We start from the raw sequence: 19,352 nt of genomic DNA on the forward strand, positions 1-19,352 counted from the left end.
ATAAGTACTCTTGGATTTAAAATTTGGTTTCCAATTGTACCCTATCTATACCAATTACCCATGTTATCTAGGTTACACCGCATACATACGACCACGTCCCCCAGCAGCACAAATGGATCTAACGATCCGGAGAGCAACGCACCTTCCTCAAGCTGCATCGTCTCCAACCGTGACTCTGAGGCGATCGGTGCGCTGTTGTTGGATGCGGCGATCCTCAGTACTCTTACATTTTTAATAAATTCATATGCCTTTTGGATGTTGTTATGAATTACCCCAGCAAAAGGAAGACAGGCTTATGTAAATGAGTAATTAATGCTGAAACAGCTTATAAGATTTATCGGACTGGGCAATTATTGTGGTCGGGCTGGGAAAATCGACACGGACAAATTACTGCTGTTGCACTAAGGAGGAATGCTCCTGACTAACAGCGATAACGGCCAAGAATGCAGCTGTACAATATACAGGCTAATGCGTATGAGCGGAAATATAGCAAAGACCGTGTTTGTATTCCAGGCTCGTCCACATCCACAGCCGTCCCCCTCCCCCTCGCGTTGGGAGTTCACCTCGCTGTCCAGGCTGACCCCCCCCCCCCTTCAAGGTTGCCAGAGTTGGACGGGCCTTCCCTCAAGGGCAACAACAGTTCTGTCCAGTGGTCTCATCACGGCTGGCTTGGGCCTGAGTCATACTTCTAGTGTGGTATGACGCATTTTCTACTGAAAAACGTGTAGAGTTGTGTTATTTTGCGGACAGCGTCATACTTAGTCACGCAATGTTTATTGGACATTGCGGCCAAATGGAAAACCAGAAGTCATTGTCGTATACACGAAAAATGTAAACAAACTGTATGGAGATTGGCTGTCTGCAGTTGAAGAACGTTCAGGGGTTTGACGTCTCGTTACCATAGAGAACCCTCATCGCAGTATAAATGCAAGATGCATGTTGCAAGTTGCACGACACCTTAGTTCTTGTCATGCGACACTTGCCACAAGGGTTGTGCGACGGAGTATAAATCATCCTTTAGTCTCGTTTGCGGAAGGCCATGGCCCAAACAGCCGGGCCCAAGCCTGCCGCAGATCCAACCGGCCGCAGCTTGCTTGGAGGGCTGCTGTGGGCAGACTATGAGTTAGACCAGCTCTGTTGCCTCTGTTCCAGCAGGAACAGCCTGCCAGACATCAGGAGAGGAACAGGCTGAATATGCAGGAGATGCAGGCCTAAATCCCCTGCGGTAGCGGTGAGATGGGAAAAACTGGCAACCTATTAAAAACTACAAAACGCATCTTCTTGTATCGTCTCCTATATGTGTTGGGGCTGGTGAAGGTGAAGGTGACAGACATTTTTAATACACGTTCAATAAAAACATTGGCCGAATGTGCATTGGTTAAAACATCATTGGCATTGTTATTCATGCGCTTATTCATGGGCTGTCTCAGATTTTTAATTAAGTAAAGATTGGGTGAGTATGAAATGCTATGTGGTCTACTGAAGTGCTAAAGTATTAACAGTACATTCATTAAAGGTACAATGGATAATTTTGGACTTCTAACGGTCAAAAGAGGAATAGCAGCAACAAACGCCTTCAACCATGATGCTGTTTATCCATCCCCCTTCTGTGTAAACACGCTGATGTCAAAATGCCATTGGCTGTGGCAATTAGTTTGAAAGACGTATTTAAGGACTATTAACACAGATTTTTTCAATGATTGGAAGGGATTCACAATGGTCTTTAAAAAATTTTTTACACAAAAATCTTACCTATTGTAACTTTTACAATTAATAATTTTCAAAGGAAGAAAAACCCTCACCATTATTTTCAGAAGTGGCAAGAGGTTCTCCAAATCTCCAGATAAGCTGTGTCTATGCCTTAGCCACCTACTCTTCCCTCAGGTTCAGGCTATAAATGTGCATGCACTGTTCTCTTGCAAGCCTCCACAGGTCTTAATACTTTGTAAAGTTCAGCCACAGTGCTTCACAAATTAACTCTCCCTGCTGTCTCTTTCTATATTTAATTTATCCGGCGCAGTGACAACTTTGGCTGGTACAAATTTGAAAATGGCCTCTTTGTGTCTTCATTTAATAAAGTAGAACGGTTTATTTGTTCAACTGAATGATGTCCATTCCTGGTTTGTTGTTGCTCGCCAGCAATTTTTATCCACCTTGTTGAAACACGCACAAATCACGCTTTTCATTTTCCCAGCTGTCTGACCGAATTGCACATTTAAATTGGTCGTCCGTAGCTGACAATCTTCAGCACGATTGTGCTTGAGAAATATGCAGCTGTGAGAATTGACTGCATGCGCAGTTTGCACAGTAATGCCTGTCAGGTTGGAACCCGGAATGCAGACGCATATTTTCTTTCCGTTTAAAAGATCCACAGCTCGAACCGCTAGCCATTAACAGCTAGGATACTGTCAATTACACTGGGAGGATCTGCCTGGAGTTTTGACATTTATTAAATGAGGGGTCCATGCGGGGCATATTTCTTAGTCTCCCAATACGAAGTGGCTATCAGCATCTATGCGCAAGCTAACCTAAAATACATAAAATGAAGTCGAGATGCTTTGAGCTACTCAACAATTGGGCCGCTACAAATGCAGTCTGCTGCTTTTCACAGGTGTAGGTAGGAATGTGGAAAGCATAGAAAGGGTTGTATAATGGTGTGAAAAAGTGCCTGGGGAGACCTCTCCTTCTTTTTCCTCTCTCTTTTGCTCACGTGTTCATTCCCCTCTCTGTCTTTTTCCTCTCTATCTTGCTCACGTGTTCATTTCCTTTGATTCATCCCTCTGGGAAGCCTGTGGTGTTAAACCTTCTTCGAGATTCTTCTCTGTCTGGACTGTGAGAGATCGGATTGTGATGAAAGCTTGGATCCCCTCTGAGAAAAACCCACCGGGAACATGATCGCACACTTGAGAACTGTGGCCAACGGGGAGGTCCAGCGCCGCTTTGTGCTTTGATACGCTTCTCGAAGCTCTTGCTAGTTGCAGCTTCAAGCTGAATTTACAAAATGTATCCTCATAGAGCTTTATTGTACAGTGGTTCCTCATGATATTTCTGTTGCTGTCGGTTACACCTGTTGTGTTTAGGTGTCACAGCTTTTTATATTTGGTAATAAAAGGGTTGAATTAAGCATAGACTGGTGGACAACTCCACTCCATAAATTCCAGTACTGAAATGGTTTCATATGCTCCAAAATACTACGCATATTGCACCTAATGAATAGTCGTTTTAAAATGCAGTGTTCTCATGCACATGTCACAGTTGCTTGTATATTAATATTTATTTGGGCCTGTATTCATTGATTCAAATATTTGTTCCCACAAGTTGTCTCCTTTTGCAGTCGTTTGAGGCTGACATTATTTCCTATATGTAATTACGTGGCTCTGTGGTTTGCATATAGAGCCTCATGACCCTGCCTCACAAACCTGAAGAACAAGGCACACGGAAAAGGGTCATATAATATCATATCATAACAGGAACAGCAAATTTTGAAAAAAGAAACAACCCAGAGTGCAGGGACCTAAAACCTGCTGAACTTAGTGAAGTTGCAGCTTTTTTGGAACGAACGCTGGTCAGACCCCGCAGGCCATTTTAAACAGATACATTATGAAAAGCCTACATTTGGCTTGTATTTATATAATAAATGTACCATCTGGATAATATTAATGGCATTTAATGTATGTCGTATGAATATCTTCTACATCTTCATTGTGCAATAGACACAAAGGAAAGCTGACTACAACGTTATCGGCTGTAAGACCACAGTGAGTTAGTGCGTGTGAAGACATTGGTGAACTCTGACTGACACAGTATGAGCGGATAGCATAGCATTTATCATATTTTATGTCATTTATCGTACACTCACACTGCAGTATGACACACAATTATGTTACAGTACTTGGTAAAAAATACTACAGTTTAGTGTATTCATAACTCTAGTCTTTGAGCCAGTAGCATGTGTTCTAGTTTTCTGGGATTAATGAAAGTGTGTCTTAATTATGTGGCTCACTTAATTAAAGTTGACCTTCGTCCCTGCTACGGTAACCACTGCTTCTAGAACAAACTCGCCTTTTTTGTACAATCCCCACCACGTCCATTCTGTCACGTTACATATACCCTCTGAGTCTGGGAATAACACGTATAAAAAATTTTAATTCATGGTTAGATCACATAAAACATGTTTTTGAAACCTTTTTTATTGACTTTTTTTTTTTAGAACCCTGGATGAAATAAGTGTGGAAATATTTGCTCTCAGAACTTGTTCATTTGCAAACGCTTCATGTTTACATATATCATACTGTATGTCCAATATAAACAAAACCGATTTATTTATTTTTTTTGGCAATGGAGAAACAATTACAACAATATTTCATTTTCACCAGTTAGGAAATTTAACCTAATGCAAAACACATTTTTAAAGATTCAACAGCTGTTTGACAAGTAACATGTGAGACACTTCGCATCTGTAACATCTGTAGCTCTTTATTTGCCAAGTTATTACAGAATACTGGCTTGTAAAGCCTCAAATTAAGTACACACTCTGAAATAAACGTGTGAAAAGTGCCTAGAACTGCTTGTCACTGGGGTGGTGCCCTATACATTAGGTACATAAAATTGTAGCCCTAGCGAGCAGTATATAATTAATTTGTACTATTTTTTCTTGGACTCATTTGAACCCAAAGAGAATGTTACTGCACATTTGGGAAATTTGATCCTAGAAGAACAAAAATTGACTTATACTGTCACTTTATTTTGGTGCTAGAAATATTATGTCTGCGTGAGAGAGAGCTTATGATGGTCACAATGGGCTGGACGATTTGTACAAATACATTGTTCATTCTCAGGCTTGACAGCAGATCTGTCTGAGGTTTTCCACTTTATTAAACACTGGCTAAAGGACTCGTTGTCTCCTTTCTGGTGTAATCCACACATATTTGTAGAAATGGGGAAGACGTTTAAATGGTGAACATCACCTTTAAAAGGTGCGTTTTTCTGGGAGTGGCATAGTGGCAGATGAATAGCAGCGCACTGGGTTCATGTGGCACATTATACAGTGGGGACATCCCAGAGTGCAGTGCAGGATACATCCCTGTCCGGAGCCTGGTCTTCTGCTGCCGGAAGGTTCTGTGTCCAGGCGTGGTGTTGAATAACAGTCAGAATACAGGGTCTGAAACCTGTCACTGTTTAGTTGCTCAGTTCACTTGCTGTATCAGATCTGTAAGATCTGTAATAGAGTGAAAGTAGTTTTCTGCAGCTCTGCGTTCCACTGCAAACAGAATAAGTAACGACAAAGTTAGTCTTGTATTTACGTAATTGTATTATGTAACTGTTATTTTTACATGTATGTTGGCATGATAAACAACATACCTTGATTTCTATTTATTTTATATTTTCTGTGTGTACAGACAGGCATTCGCTGAAAACATTCAACTTGCATGTGTGGGCCTGTAGCTAGGGCAAGGATTCAGCAAGTGTGCCTCACCTGCCAATCAAGTTTGTATCTTCCAGTTATAGATCCACATCGAAATGAAATTCTTCAACGGTTTTCCCCTCAAACGGTTATACAGGGTTCCATGTTTTTCCCTCCGCCGTGGCTATTTCCTGGTTTGTCGCGAACTTATCTAATTCAAATCCTGAGTGGAGTTTTTCCTACAGGAAGTGCTGGCTGGGGTCAGAGCTGAAGGAAAAGGCAATGGAAGGACTCGCCCACAGGGTTAACCCTTTACACACAACCCTGGAGCTTTTCTGAATTTCAGAGGCCTGAGTGGGCTACCACAGGTATAGGCGATAAATAGGCAAAACCACTGGTGTTGTACATGGGAGTGGCTGGCTTGTCCTTCTCTAACTGTAAGAGCGAGCATATTTCACAACCTCCTGTCTTCTAGTAACAGACTCATTGGTGGCCAGGCTCCTACTAGCTGCAGCATACTGTAAATAAAGCAAATGGAGCAAACAAATATGCGTGTGATGTAGTAGGTCTGTGATGCATTAGAGTTTAAAGGTTTAAGAATGAATGAATGCTCACAACAAGCGAGAGGTTGTTTTTACAGCGTCTTGCTTACTGTCTTTTTTATGATGTGGATTTTTATGTAATCCATTATCCATTGCCCATGTAGTTTTTAGTTCAGGCGCGTTTTTAACACATTGATATACATTGCCACAACTATAAAAGCACTGGGTAGCCATTTGAGAAAAGGTATCAATTTATCTTGCTTGAATTGGAGGGCCTTTCTCAAATGGTTTGGGCATGTGTGCAATTATTGATTACTCTGTCATATAAGAACATATATGGTTGGTAAAAAGACATTTGTCATGGAAAAAGTCCTTCTCTTGAGCTCTGTTAAGCATGTTTTAAAAATGTGAGTGTTATTTCATATAGCGGGGACTGTTGTTTGGTATTTCACAGTTAGGAATTAGGCTAATGAACATTTACACACAGCCTGAAGATGTGCACAGCTGCTCAGAAACTCGACCCCAATAACAGGCAGTGTGTCACATGAGGAGACTCCATTACAGGCTTCTGCAGACAGAGGAAGGGTATGAATCTACTGTGAATATAAATCTGCCTTTGTCACCCATCAAAGTGCCTTCATTGTGCAGTGCTTTACTGCACAGTTTTACTCGGCTTAGCTATGAAACGTTAGCCAGTTCCGCAGCCGGAGAGAGCTTCTGAAGCAGGACTGGGAAAGGCGTGTGAGTCTGCTGATAAAAGAGGTGATGTCAGACCCCCAGACCGGGGTAGGGAGAGCCGTATTGCACCCCTGGGCGAGCGCTCGGCAGCCCGACCTCGTCTCGGTGAGGAAAGTGTGACGCGCGGTTGTGAGGGCTGGGGTTTGGCTCTCCGCTCGGTCGCACTCGCACAAGGGCGCGACGGCAGCGGCCCTCCCGGGGGTCTGGGCTCGCCGTCTTCTGGATGTAAGCCTAGCCTAGCTCCATTTCCAGCAGGCTGGCGCACCAAGCCCCCCCCCCCCCCCCCCCAACGCAGCCGAGTAGACCCAGGCTGCATATAAAACAAAAGCAGTCATAAAACCTCAGTGCGGCAATCCAAAAACTGTCTGTGTGCTGCGTTAACTGTCTGTGCGAATGTGTCCCAGTGCACCTGTGAAACCCACTATTTTCCAGGAGTGAATGACCCATATTTTAATTTAAATACACACTAAAGGCCTAAATCTGGCCAGTGAATTTGAGCTATTTTAGAATATTTTGTTCTTTTTGAACATTTTTGGCAACTGCCTTATTAAAAAGCTAGGGTCGACGACAACTTCATCTAACACACATTTCTGTACCAAACAAAGACGTGCACTTGTGTGTCTCATTGCATATCCTGCATGACTGTGAGACTTCCCTTCTCCTCATTATTAAGCCAGTGACTGAATTCTCAGAGAGAGAGAGAGGGAGGGAGGGCGAGAGGCACCCCATTCACTCGCACCAAAATCCACGCTGTAGCATTTCCAGCTGGCTGGGAGCTGTATTTAGCCGCGTACGGAGGAACGCCTTCTTTGTTTCCTTCCGCTCGGCTGTTGTGACGCGAGAGGGCCCAACAGGGAGTAGTTCCTCTGCGGTTGAGGTCGGAACAAACTGTTGATACGGGATCCTGAGGGATGAGGGGGAGCTGACCCTTCTGCCTGCGTTACGGCCAATAGAAAAATCAATAGATGTCAGCCATGACACAGAAGCCCTGCTGTAAAATCCAGCTGTGCCAGTGTGGCGGGGTTAGCTTGGCTGGTTCACTAGTAAGCGCGGTGAAGTGTGTTGTGGCCCTTGGCTAGGGCCGATTCCGCCTTTAGCTGACTGGTAACAAGTTTGTTTAGCAAATGTGAGAGGCCAGTGTTCAAATCCCACCTCGGACTCAGGCAGGTTTCTCTCTTATTACATTACATTACATAAATTAATGGCATTTGGCAGATGCTCTCATCCAGAGCGATTTACAGTTGATTAGACTAAGCAGGGGACAATCCTCCCCTGTAGCAATGCAGGGTGAAGGGCCTTGCTCAAGGGCCCAACGACTGTGCGGATCTTATTGCGGCTACACCGGGGATCGAACCAGTGACCTTGCGGGCCCCAGTCAGGTACCATAACCACTACAGGCATAGCGGTTAAGGGTCACTGGTGCTGTGACCCGGGGACCTAAGCCGTAAAGAAAGAGTGCTTGCTGTGGAGTTTCAAATGGAGGGGGAGTCAAAGGGGTGAGTGTAGTGGGGTTAGCTTGGCTACTTAGTGGAAAAATCTCTCTCTCATTACACCAGCTTGACCAGCTTGAAAATTGAGCTGGTCAAGCTGGTCATAAATTGGTCTAGCTGGGTGTGAGGTGGTCAACCAGCATGGTCAAGCTGGTCATGAAGCTGGTCTAGCTGGGTATGAGCTGGTCAACCAGCTACCAGCTCATAGCTTGAGATATTTTTTTTCAGCTGGGAAGTTATCAACTGCAGTACATCTATGCTATAAGGGGTTTGGCTGGTGACCTGTGTTTTAAATCATAAATCAGGTGCTATAGCACTGTAACTGTACAGCACAGTCCTTCAGTATTTCACCTCCGTGTCAATTTCTCAGAGAAGGGTACAGCAATAGACAGCGATATGAATCGGATAGTGTTGACTTAGGATAAGAAATATCTCCCCTGCCATACATGTGGACCAGTTTCATGCTACAAATCATACTAGACATTTTAGCCAAGTAGCAGAAATATGGGCAGAATAACTGAACAAAACAATGGCTAGATGTGCACCTACCTTTGTTACTGTCCCCAAGGTACACAAATGCAGAGCAAATACTTTGTGTAAAAGCCACTCGTTGTATTGTTACTGACTGTAATAATCAGTCTTTACTCGTTGAGTTGGTGCGGAGGAATGGTACTGCTTTGGAAATTCTGCATAAACTGCAGTGAAGATTCTTGTCTTTTCACTGTGACTAGAACTCAACAGATGGACAGACAGCAATATAAATGCTCTCTCATTAGGAAGGTCTACAGGCTTGGTCTCAGATAAGATCACAGGAAAGCTGTACGTTGAAAGAGTAAGTGGAAATTTGAGGTTTTGCATATTTCCCTTGAATAGGGCATTGATAATGATACAGCTGACCTTGATGCTTGTTACCGTGACTCACGTGACCCTAACGTCTGCACTGCGAGGCAAAAACATGCACGTGAATCCAAACAGCTATCCAGCACATTTCTCATGCTGTCATTCTTTCTCATTGCAAAACACAGGGCTCCCACACGTGCTCTAAGTCATTGAAAATGCTTGAACTTTGAAATGTAATTTTCAATACCGGGAAAGTGTTTGAATTTTAAATGAAGCCCTCGAAATGACTTGGGTTTTGCTGCCATTAGAGTTATACAGCATTCATAACTTTGCTATCTGTTGAAATGAACTATACATTTCCGTAATTCAGCAGCTACGATATGCTGGAAAGCACTTAAAATTGCTAAAATGTTACTTCTGAAAAAGTGTGGGTTTCTTAAGCAATGCATTGTAGTTGATGATAGCAGTTAAGCTAACTCAATTTGTCTGTCATCACAATTTGTTTGAGATCTGATGAGAGTGTATAATGGAAAAAGGTTGAGGAGCAGTGGGCATCTTCATAGCTTTTGCAAATACAAATACTGAACAACACTGTACAGCATATTTGTTAAATCATGTTGACTAGGGTTTAAGGAAACAAATGAATACTGATACCCCACAGAGAAATGCAGGAGAATGTCTTTCTTTCAGTGCAGAACAAGCAGTGCCATCAAAAATAGATTAGATGTATCAGAGCCTCAGTGAGAAATGGATTTAGAATTTACAGTTTGTTTAGAAGCAGTCTTTTCAACTAACTGGATGCATCGGTCCATTGGATATAAAAATCATCAAAAATCTGAAAGAAAATATGTAGCTTCAAGTGGTGTTCCTTGCGCTCATTTACACGCATTGTGAGGAAATGTATGACCCTTCCAATGTGTTATGCCATGTATTTGTTATTTCAGTGTATTTGGCAAACAATGGACTCTATAGCCACATTTCTTGCCTTGCGTCTGTTTTTAAAGCTGCATCATAATGTGGTGCTGCTTTGTACACCTACATTTGTAATCACTTTGAAGGGCCATTTTATATAATAATAAAATAATAAAACACAATTATTCATGGTCAGGAGAATGTTTTATTAGAATGTGTGGCACAAATATTCCAGGGAAGGTACCTATAATATGGAGGTGTTCATGGTGAGGAGATGGCTTAAAATGCATTTTAAATTTGATTTTTTTAAATCTACTGTATATACGAACATACTTGGATTAATCAACCAGACTGTCCGCAAAGTAGTATTACTTTGCTGTAATATTTTGTAGCTGAAGGTTTTATTTACTTTACTTAAGTGCGGATGATAAGGTTTAAATTAGTCAAAAAGAAACATGGCTATCCAATATCTTGCAATAAATATGGAAGTAATTTTTCATTTCAGTTTTCATTTAAATGCCAAGCAGATTAAATATATATCAAAGGATATTACATACCGAATCGGATTATCCATCACAGATGGCAAATCAATATTTATTTCACCTTTTTGGTGATTTTTGATGGGAATATGTTCCCGGTTGCACAGCGCAGCGCTTAACATTCAGCCAATGGCGGTGTTTACTTGAGCGGGGTGTTAATGCGCTTGTTTTATCAGGTGATTCCCTGAATTGTGCTTGAGGGTAAAATGGCTTCCTCCAATAAGCCTTGGCGCTGGCTTGGCCGCTGGGCCTGTGATGTCCCTGCAGATAGCAGGAGAGCGGTCCAGCAGACTGTAACTCAGACCGACTCTTTCCGTAATTGCTTCCACAGACAGGCAAATTGCATTGCTCCTATCCTGATAGGATGATATGCTGAAGATTGAGGAATGTTTTAAAGGTCCCCTATGACCCTGTGAAGAAGACAGGGGACCGGGGGAGGGAAAGCAGTGGCCCTTGCATATGTGTACTGTAGCCTGTCATCAGGCGGAAAGTTGCTTTTGTAAAACAGTGTATCAGGCTCATAGCTGTACCCCTTGACAGACGACATATTTTCTGCCTTTCTCTGTCTTTGTTTCACTCACTTACTTATTATCAACATTTTACAGCACAATAGTCTCTCGTTGAAAACTGTGAACAATCCGTTTCTGGAAAAGGGGGAATAATAATGATGTGATTTTGATTACATATTGAATAATGCGTTTCCTGTTATTTCTTTGTCTAATTGCTGCTTGTTTTAACAAATATGGTGGTTGGTTTTTCTTGGCCTACAGCTTCGTGGTTAAGTCAGAGGGCAAACATAATTAATTAATTTAACACTTAACAGCATCATGATAAACAGGACACAGCCATTTCGATTAGCTCCCACCTGTCACTTGGTCCTGTACACTGACCCCTCCCCTCCCCTCCCCCGCTTCCCCAACCTTCTGTCCTGTCTACCCAGACCCTGAGGATGACGGCCAAGCGGAGCCTGCTTGTGCGGCTGGTGCCCTGCCGGTGTCTCCGGGGCGAGGAGGAGGTAGTGACTGCCCTGGACTACTCCCACTGCAGCCTGGAGCAGGTGCCCAAGGAGATCTTCAGCTTCGAGAAGACCCTGGAGGAGCTCTACCTGGACGCCAATCAAATCGAGGAGTTGCCCAAGGTGAGGCCCCACGCTTACTGTACAGAATCCGGCACTTTCTTTCACAAGATCCGAGCGCAGTCGGAAAAGTACAGCGACGCGAATCCCAGTCAGAGTCTAGCTTTTTCGTGACAAAGCCTCTCTTGTTGTGTAAATGTTTGTCATTCGCCACCCGAAACAATGTCGCATTGTCCAGTCCTTGTGGAATACTCACAAATCTGAATATTCTTTTAGTCTTTGGCCTCTATCTCCACACAGTACTAATCAAGAAGAAATTCAATTTTTTTGTCCTTATGCTACCTAAGCTGTTGCTTCAATTTATTATCAGTATCAGAAAAAGCAGCAATTGGCATTTATGTTTTGACATTGACCAAATTTGGACATTAAATAAAAGTTTCTGTAATTATTTTGATTATTTGCTTGATTAATGACTGATGTAATGAGCAGTACACAGAAAATAACAGCACTTTTGTCACCAGTCATGGACATGACATTATCATTCACAGCCAGCAGTTGCAAACCAGGCAAGATGTTGAACAATAGGCTTCAATTTGGAAGAACAGGGGCAGCAACACCCTGCCAACATCTACACATATTGAAAACACCCGTAATACAATTTATTTTAGTGTCCTGGCCACACCAGAGTTGTTGATTGTCTTATTGCCAAAGCAAAGGAGAACAATCAAGCTTTGAATGCCAGCAGGCTGAGGGCCTTTTGGCAGAAAATAAATGGTCCCAGAGGCCAACAGAATTCATTTTTGTAGGCTCAGTACAATGCCGGGCATGTGGCCCACAGTTTGCCACACGAAAGGCACCATTCAGAGGCCCTGCTGGGTCTACTAGCGCTTCTGGAGCAGTTACACAAAAAAGTGTAGAAGTAAGAGACACATTGAGAGCAGATGCCCTCTTTTTTTAAATGGATAAAATTGCCATTGTTGCCCTTCAGTCTTTCACCCATAGTGAAACACTGAAATCTCACATTTATATAAGTATTCAGACCCTTAATTCAGTACTTTGTTGAAGCCCCTTTGGCAGCAATTACAGCTTTGAGTCTTCTTGAGTAAGTCTCTACAAGTGTTGCACACCTGGATCATGGCAGGTCCTCTCAAGCTCCATCAGATTGGATGGGAAGCATCTGTGAACTGCCATCTTCAGGTCTCTCCACAGAGATTTAAGTCTGGGCTTTGGCTGGACCACTCAAGGACAGTCAGATACTTGTCCTGAAGCCACTCCAGCGTTGTCTTGGCTGTGCGCTTCGGGTCATTGCCGTGCTGAAATGTGAACCTTTGCCCCAGTCTGAGGTTGTGTTGTACTTTGGAGCAGGTATTCTTCAAGGACCTCTCTGTATTTGGCTGCATTCATCCTTCCCTCAGTTCTGACCAGTTCTGTCCCATAGCATGATGCTGCCACCACCATGCTTCAGCACCATGCTTCCATGGTATTAGCCGGGTGATAAGCAGTGCCTGGTGTTCGCCGGACATAGTGCTTGGAGTTCTGCGAAAAGAGTTCAATTTTTGTCTCATCAACTAGAGAATCTTTTTCCTCATGCTCTCAGATTGATTTAAATGCCGTTTGTCATATGCCTTTTACTCAACAGTGGCCTCCGTCTAGCCACTCTACCACAAAAATTGATGAGGTGCTGCTGAGATGGTCGTCCTTCTTGCGGGTTTTCCCATCTCTACAGAGGATTACCGAAGGTCTGTTAGAGTGACCGTTGGGTTCTTGCTCACCTCCCTGACTAAGGCCCTTCTTTCCCGGTTCTTGATTATGGCTGGACAACCAACTCCAGGAAGAGTCCTGGTGGTTCTAAATTTCTACCGTTTCACAATTATTGAGGCCACTGTGCTCCTGGGAACACTCAAAGCTTTAGAAATGGTGTTATACCCTTGCCCTGATCTATGCCGTGCCATAATGTTATTGCAGAGGTCTACAGAGAATTCCTGACATGCAGTGTGATGTGTGGAAACTTATATACACAGGTGTGTGCCTCTCTAAACTATGTGCAGTCAATTCAGTTTGTCACAGGAAGACTCCAATCAAGTTCTAGACGCATCTCAAGGATAATTAAAGCAAACAGGATGCACCTGGCCACAAGCTGGATTGCCACAGCAAAGGGTCTGAATACTTATGTAAATGAGAGATTTCAGTTTTAGATTTTTTTATACATTTGTAAAAATGTCTAAAAACATGTTTTCATTTTGTCATTATGGCTTATTGAGTGTTGATTGGTAGGAAAAAATGACACTGCTTTCCATTTAAAATTAAATCTACAACACAATAAAGGGGTCTGAATACTATCTGAAGCCATATAGATAAGTTACATGTGGACTAAGGCCTAATCACCCCCCCCCCCATTATTTTATTAAAATGCCTTATCACGACAGCCAATTATGCAACGCCACTGTAGGATAACCAGCCATACTTGCTGCTTTCATGGTTAGAATTTATTCCAGGCCTTCAAGCATATCGCTGAACCGAGGGCTAATTCTTTAGCTGGAGGATACTAGCCGACAGCGAAATTACATTTCTCTCCCCTCCAGCCTCAGTGAACTTACATCAGGACCGTCAACCCCATTCAGCGTCCTGGTATTTATGGCTCGACAATCATCCTGCTTTGCTTGATTGGAATTGATCAGACCGGTCGCCTCGCGTCGGGCCTCCGAAATGAAATACCCTTTTACCGCGACGACTCCAGACCGTTTTTTTTTTTCTCCTCAGCAACTGTTCAGCTGCCAGACGCTCCATCGACTGAGCCTGCCGGATAATGACCTGGCAGTAATACCGGCAGCGCTGGGCAACCTTATCAATCTCAAGGAACTGGACGTCAGCAAGAACGGTGAGCAAAAAAGAATGAATAAAAACGCACCGTTGAATTATGTTTTAAACCTCGCCGTCATTCACTTGTTCACTTTTGTGACAGGGTGAAGCCTCGCAGAGGGCAAATAGCTGGGATTAACGGAAGCGAAAGGGCTGATTTTCCAATTGACAGGCCTTCTGTTGTTCATATGCATATTACTTAGTGTCCAATAATCGTGGTCTCTTACTTGACCCTTGCTGACCCGTGCAACTGGCTTTCACATTAAAGCATGTCGTGTCAGGCCTAATGACAATACCAATCAGTGTACACAGGGGGAAAAAGAAAGCACAAAATGTCTTAGAATTGAACTTCGGCCTGCTCCAGCAACAACTCTCAAACATAGAATAAAAGATGACTGCTATAAGAACCCAATACTTTATGTGTGTAACTTGTAATAAGAAGTAAGTCTTCCTTAGCCATCGTAGGAGAACACAGTGGTGCCGGCACGATTGATTTAGCACTTGGGCTTCGGAGGATGAGCTGGATTAATGTGCATCTTAAAATGGGTCTTGTGGCCCTGTTGCTGATATAGGATTTGAATAATTTCAGTGGCACCTTGCGAACTGACCTGATTTGTTAGCTACTGGCACCAGATTGCAGTATTGCAATCCTCTTTTTGTCCAAAATATGTTTTCTTTTTGCTAGAACAAATTTTTAATACCCCTGATAAATGAAGACATGTCAATCTTGATTATGTTCATCGTCGTTATAAATACTCAGCTTGACTCAAAATACCATAATGGATTCAACTTGGATTGAAATATGAAAACAAATCAATATTTATCTGCATTAAGGTTTGGGTGTTGCTTTTGGATGTTACCTGTCTTCTTTCTCTAAAATTGGTGCTGCATTGAGAAGTCAAACGTACCATACTTACATGTAATATTTTGTTCCATCAGAATTCTGCATTTTTTTGATCATCGGCTCTTGCCTCTAAGATACGGCTGCTGTCTAATCACAGTAAAATTGTTCAAATCTCTTGAAGCTAATATTTGTAATGTTGTGCTTCAGATATTAAAACTGCTTCTTTTTTTCCCTTTTTTTTTTTTTTCACCTTGTGTCACGGTGATAGCATAAAGAGGCAGCTGCTACATGTTTGCAAATTTTAGAAATAGGATTTTGCTTTTTTATTGATTTTAGCTTCTAATACTAATGCCGTTTTTTGTAAAATCAAACAAACCAGTTATCAGGCAAGTTACGTTTACAGTGGTCACCGTGTCCTGAAGTTCCCCCGTGGGAAAGTTATTCTATTCAGTTTTTTTCTACTTCAATGCACAGCTTCAGATATTCTTTAGATTCCATTCAGTTAGGCTCCAGAGTGGCTCTATTGGAAAAAAAACTAATTTCACAAAATTATTAACATATATGGGACTCTGTAGCTGGGACATTGCAGTTTTGAGCTCCAGCTGTGTCATTAGCTGAATATGAGTGAGACAGAATTGTTTTTTGCGGGTATGGGGTGGGTTTCGCATCCCGGGTTACTGCTGCGTAACCTCCTATCAGCCGCGTGCCAGGCACCCGCGGTCTCCCGGGCGTCGGTACGAGACGTGCGTCTCCTCCGATCCGCCTGCGGTGTGAAAAATAGCCTTGCAGCTCAGCAGCTCGTGAGTTGCAGCTGCAGGTTTCCTCGCGCAAGTTTCAGGAGGCACAGCGGTGACCTGAGAGGCACGGCGAGGGGAAAAAAAATGAAGGAAATGTATTTTTTAATTAGATTAGGCTTGCAAGGGGACATCGTCCTCCATAAAACCGCAGAATGGTTCTGTTCTCAAATCTTGTGATCTTGACGGCTAAGTCGATGCAATTGATTTTGCTCATATTCTGAGCCAGTTTCACTCAGATGTGCGACAGTTAAAAGCTGTTCAGGACTTGAAGGTAGCTATTTAGTGGATTGACAGATCTTTTTGAATCGCAAAATGATGTAGCGCGTGAAGGAACTTCGACAGCGTCCTGCCAAGTCTACTTACAGTACACCGCCGGTCCCCAGATTTTACACATTCAGCTGCTCTCTGAAGACCGTACATCTGGAGATGGAATATAAGATAATTGCTCAGCTTCTCCTGAACTTAGCCCAGACCTGTCAGGCCACATCATGGTCACCAAGCCTCTTGCTAATGTTATCAGTGAACAGTATTACAGAATGTTTCTCGCCATGTCAGACACAGGGGTAAACGGATTCACAGCTACGCTGGGGTGTAAGCAGGCATGGTATCGCCATGTGGCAAGCCTTCCCCCTTTTTCGGGACTAAAAGGATTTGTAAATACGTTGCTGACTTCCGCACATTTTCCTTTAAAATGCTGCTTACAATACCATAAAATAAAGTATTTCGTTAGTGATGCCTCACAAAGCGTCTTGCTAGTCGTGTAAAAGTTAGTATGATTGGTATATATTGCAGAAGTGTGCAGTGTTATGTCACTTGTCAATCAGTTATAACAGAAATGTTCTTGTTCAAAAATAGCTGATAGAGGAGGATTTGTGGTGGACTCTTATTTTTCTCTAGTTACAATGACCATCAAGTGGCAAAGCTGTGAAAACATCATGAAATGACCAGCTACCAGTTGTTTCAAAATGTAGCTTCAGCTGGTCAAACCATGTTGAGTGTGGAGCTGGTTTTAACTGGTCAACCAGCTACCAGCTGTTAACCTAGCTTGAGCTTGTTTTTTTCAGCAGGGCAAACATAGCTGTGGAGTTCAAATATAGCTGACGTCAAATTCTGCATTGTTCTGTGAACTAAACCAGGCTGTTGAGATTTGTTGAAAATAATTTGAAATGTATTTATTAACGAATTCTTAGTTTCACAAACACATTCTGCTTGAGCTCTAACAGGACAGACTGATGAGTGTTATTAAGTGCAGGGGAAGAGAGATTTTGAATGCTGTTTATGACATGGTAGCTGAATTGGTAACACAGTATATGTAGAGATTATTCACTTGTTTTGTTAAAAATACAGTATTTGAACACCACATACAAATCTGCCTCAAAAGCTTTTAACAGGAGGATTTTATATTCTCTTTATCCGATTGGTCTACGGTGCCAAAGCTGTAAGGATAAGTTACTAACTTCATTGCTTCATAGCCAATTCTTATTTATTTATTTGTTTATTTAATTGAATCGATGGTAGCATTTGAATTCAGAAAATTGAATGGGAGCGACCAAGGTGAAAGCATATTTATTAACATTGCTTTTGTATTTTAGATGAAGTAATTTACTAAAAGGCTCGTCCATATGGGGAGCACTTTTCACCAGTTTCCCTGCTCTGGGTTTTGTCTTGATTAGGTGCTGGACGTTCAACAGTATTAACAGCAATGCATATTTTTGGAGTGATTTCATCCAACCCTATCTCATATCCAAGGGTAGTGGCGTTGACAGTCAGTGGAGCTGGCACCCATGAAGAAATATTCATGTTGATGGCAGATTCCGAAAACAGTCTGAAGCAGATAGCACTAGCAGCACGATTGGCTAAGCCAAGCGGGGAATGAAATTTTGAGAGATGCAATGCATTTAGTCTGTTGTAAATGGATTTTTTTTCTGGTATTTCTACTGTCTTTGTGTAGCCCTCTTTTGGATAAGGGTTCATGCCTTCTTAGTACAATGGTTATTTTTGTCCAGGTTTGCCAGCAGTGCTGTTGGATGACCTAAGAACTCATGCACAAGCAATAGTCAGTATGGTTGCCATCATTTTCAGGTCAAAATCTCTGGTCTTTCAGAATTGAGATTTCAGCTGTTTGTAAGCTGTCATGATAGAAAGTGACACTGCACAGAAAAGTAGTAGATTATTTCTGTATCAAGGCGGAAAGGAATTCAATGAGTGCAGACAGCTGGGAATGAAATTAATGGGTTCTATTTTTTGGAAGGTCTTGGGAAATAACTTTGTTGCCCCATATGTTAGTTTGAGATTCTTGTTTTGTGCTTGAGCGGGGCAAGCAGTCTCCATTAAAACATTCAACTGCAGTGAATTTGCATGCTGCTCTATCAAATTAACTACATTAAAATTATTCAACTGTCCTTGGGTGCACAGATAACTGATAACCCCCGTAGTGCCAACCGAACAGAGATGGGGGCTCAAATCAACGATTCGGACTGGAGTCACACCTGAGTCGCACATACACGGACCTCAGACTCGACTCAGACTCGTCAATAAGGACTTGTGAACAATAAGAGTCTGCCAAATGCCATCGTGAAAATGACGATGTGAATAATGTCACAGCCAATGATTATTTTTCAGTTATTTATATTAAATATATTCCTTAGTTAAAACACACCGAACGCCGTTTTACGCACCACACCATGTGCCTTTTAGTTGCCACACCATATGCTGTATTTCTTGCATAGCTCGCAAAGATTACAGTTCCGCATGTTGTTCCACCTTTGAGTTGAAATAATTCAGGCTGATTGAGCAAAAAAAAATATTGCAATTAGCAAAATGCAGAGAATTAAAATAAAACCATGTAAAATTTCAACAGACATTTGAAAACGCATACCGAAAGTTAAGTCAGTTTACCAGCACCGGAGCTGATCCCACCACTGTTCACTGTTGCGTTAACGTAACTTGGCTAAACTGTTGTGTTGGCCAAATGACGCGTTTCAGACTCAGTATAATGTCCGTGTCACTGTTTAATCAGCCTAACAAAAGTGCATATTTTCTTATTTTGTTGACCGCCAAGTTGCTGCGACGTTGCCTTGCATTTCAAATGGTTGATCTTGAAAAGCTATGCAAGCTAGAGAACCATGAGCGTAAGGTACAGTAACGTTAAAACAGACTTCTTCAGGTTGGCTTGAAAGGCCCTGTACATTTTCAGTGTTGACGTTCACATAAGCAGCTGCGTTTTCAGTGAAACGGCCATGTAATGGGATTTTGATCTGGAGCCTGATCAAGGGTTGCACTATTTTAAAGTTCGATATGCAAGCAGGACAG

The 19,352-nt window shown here is 42.4% G+C and overlaps 1 protein-coding gene across 1 annotated transcript in view; it reads left to right on the plus strand.

The window, feature by feature from the left end:
* Window positions 1–19,352, plus strand: part of LOC133140948 (erbin-like) — a 69,796-nt gene that overhangs the window by 19,617 nt on the left and 30,827 nt on the right. The window contains exons 2-3 of the mRNA XM_061261268.1: window positions 11,406–11,603; window positions 14,301–14,418. Of these exons, the coding sequence (XP_061117252.1) occupies window positions 11,415–11,603; window positions 14,301–14,418 (307 nt within the window). The 5' untranslated portion in view covers window positions 11,406–11,414. The remainder of the gene's footprint in view (window positions 1–11,405; window positions 11,604–14,300; window positions 14,419–19,352) is intronic.

This window comes from Conger conger, chromosome 11, assembly GCF_963514075.1.
Source record: "Conger conger chromosome 11, fConCon1.1, whole genome shotgun sequence".
NCBI classification, from domain to species: Eukaryota; Metazoa; Chordata; class Actinopteri; order Anguilliformes; family Congridae; genus Conger; species Conger conger.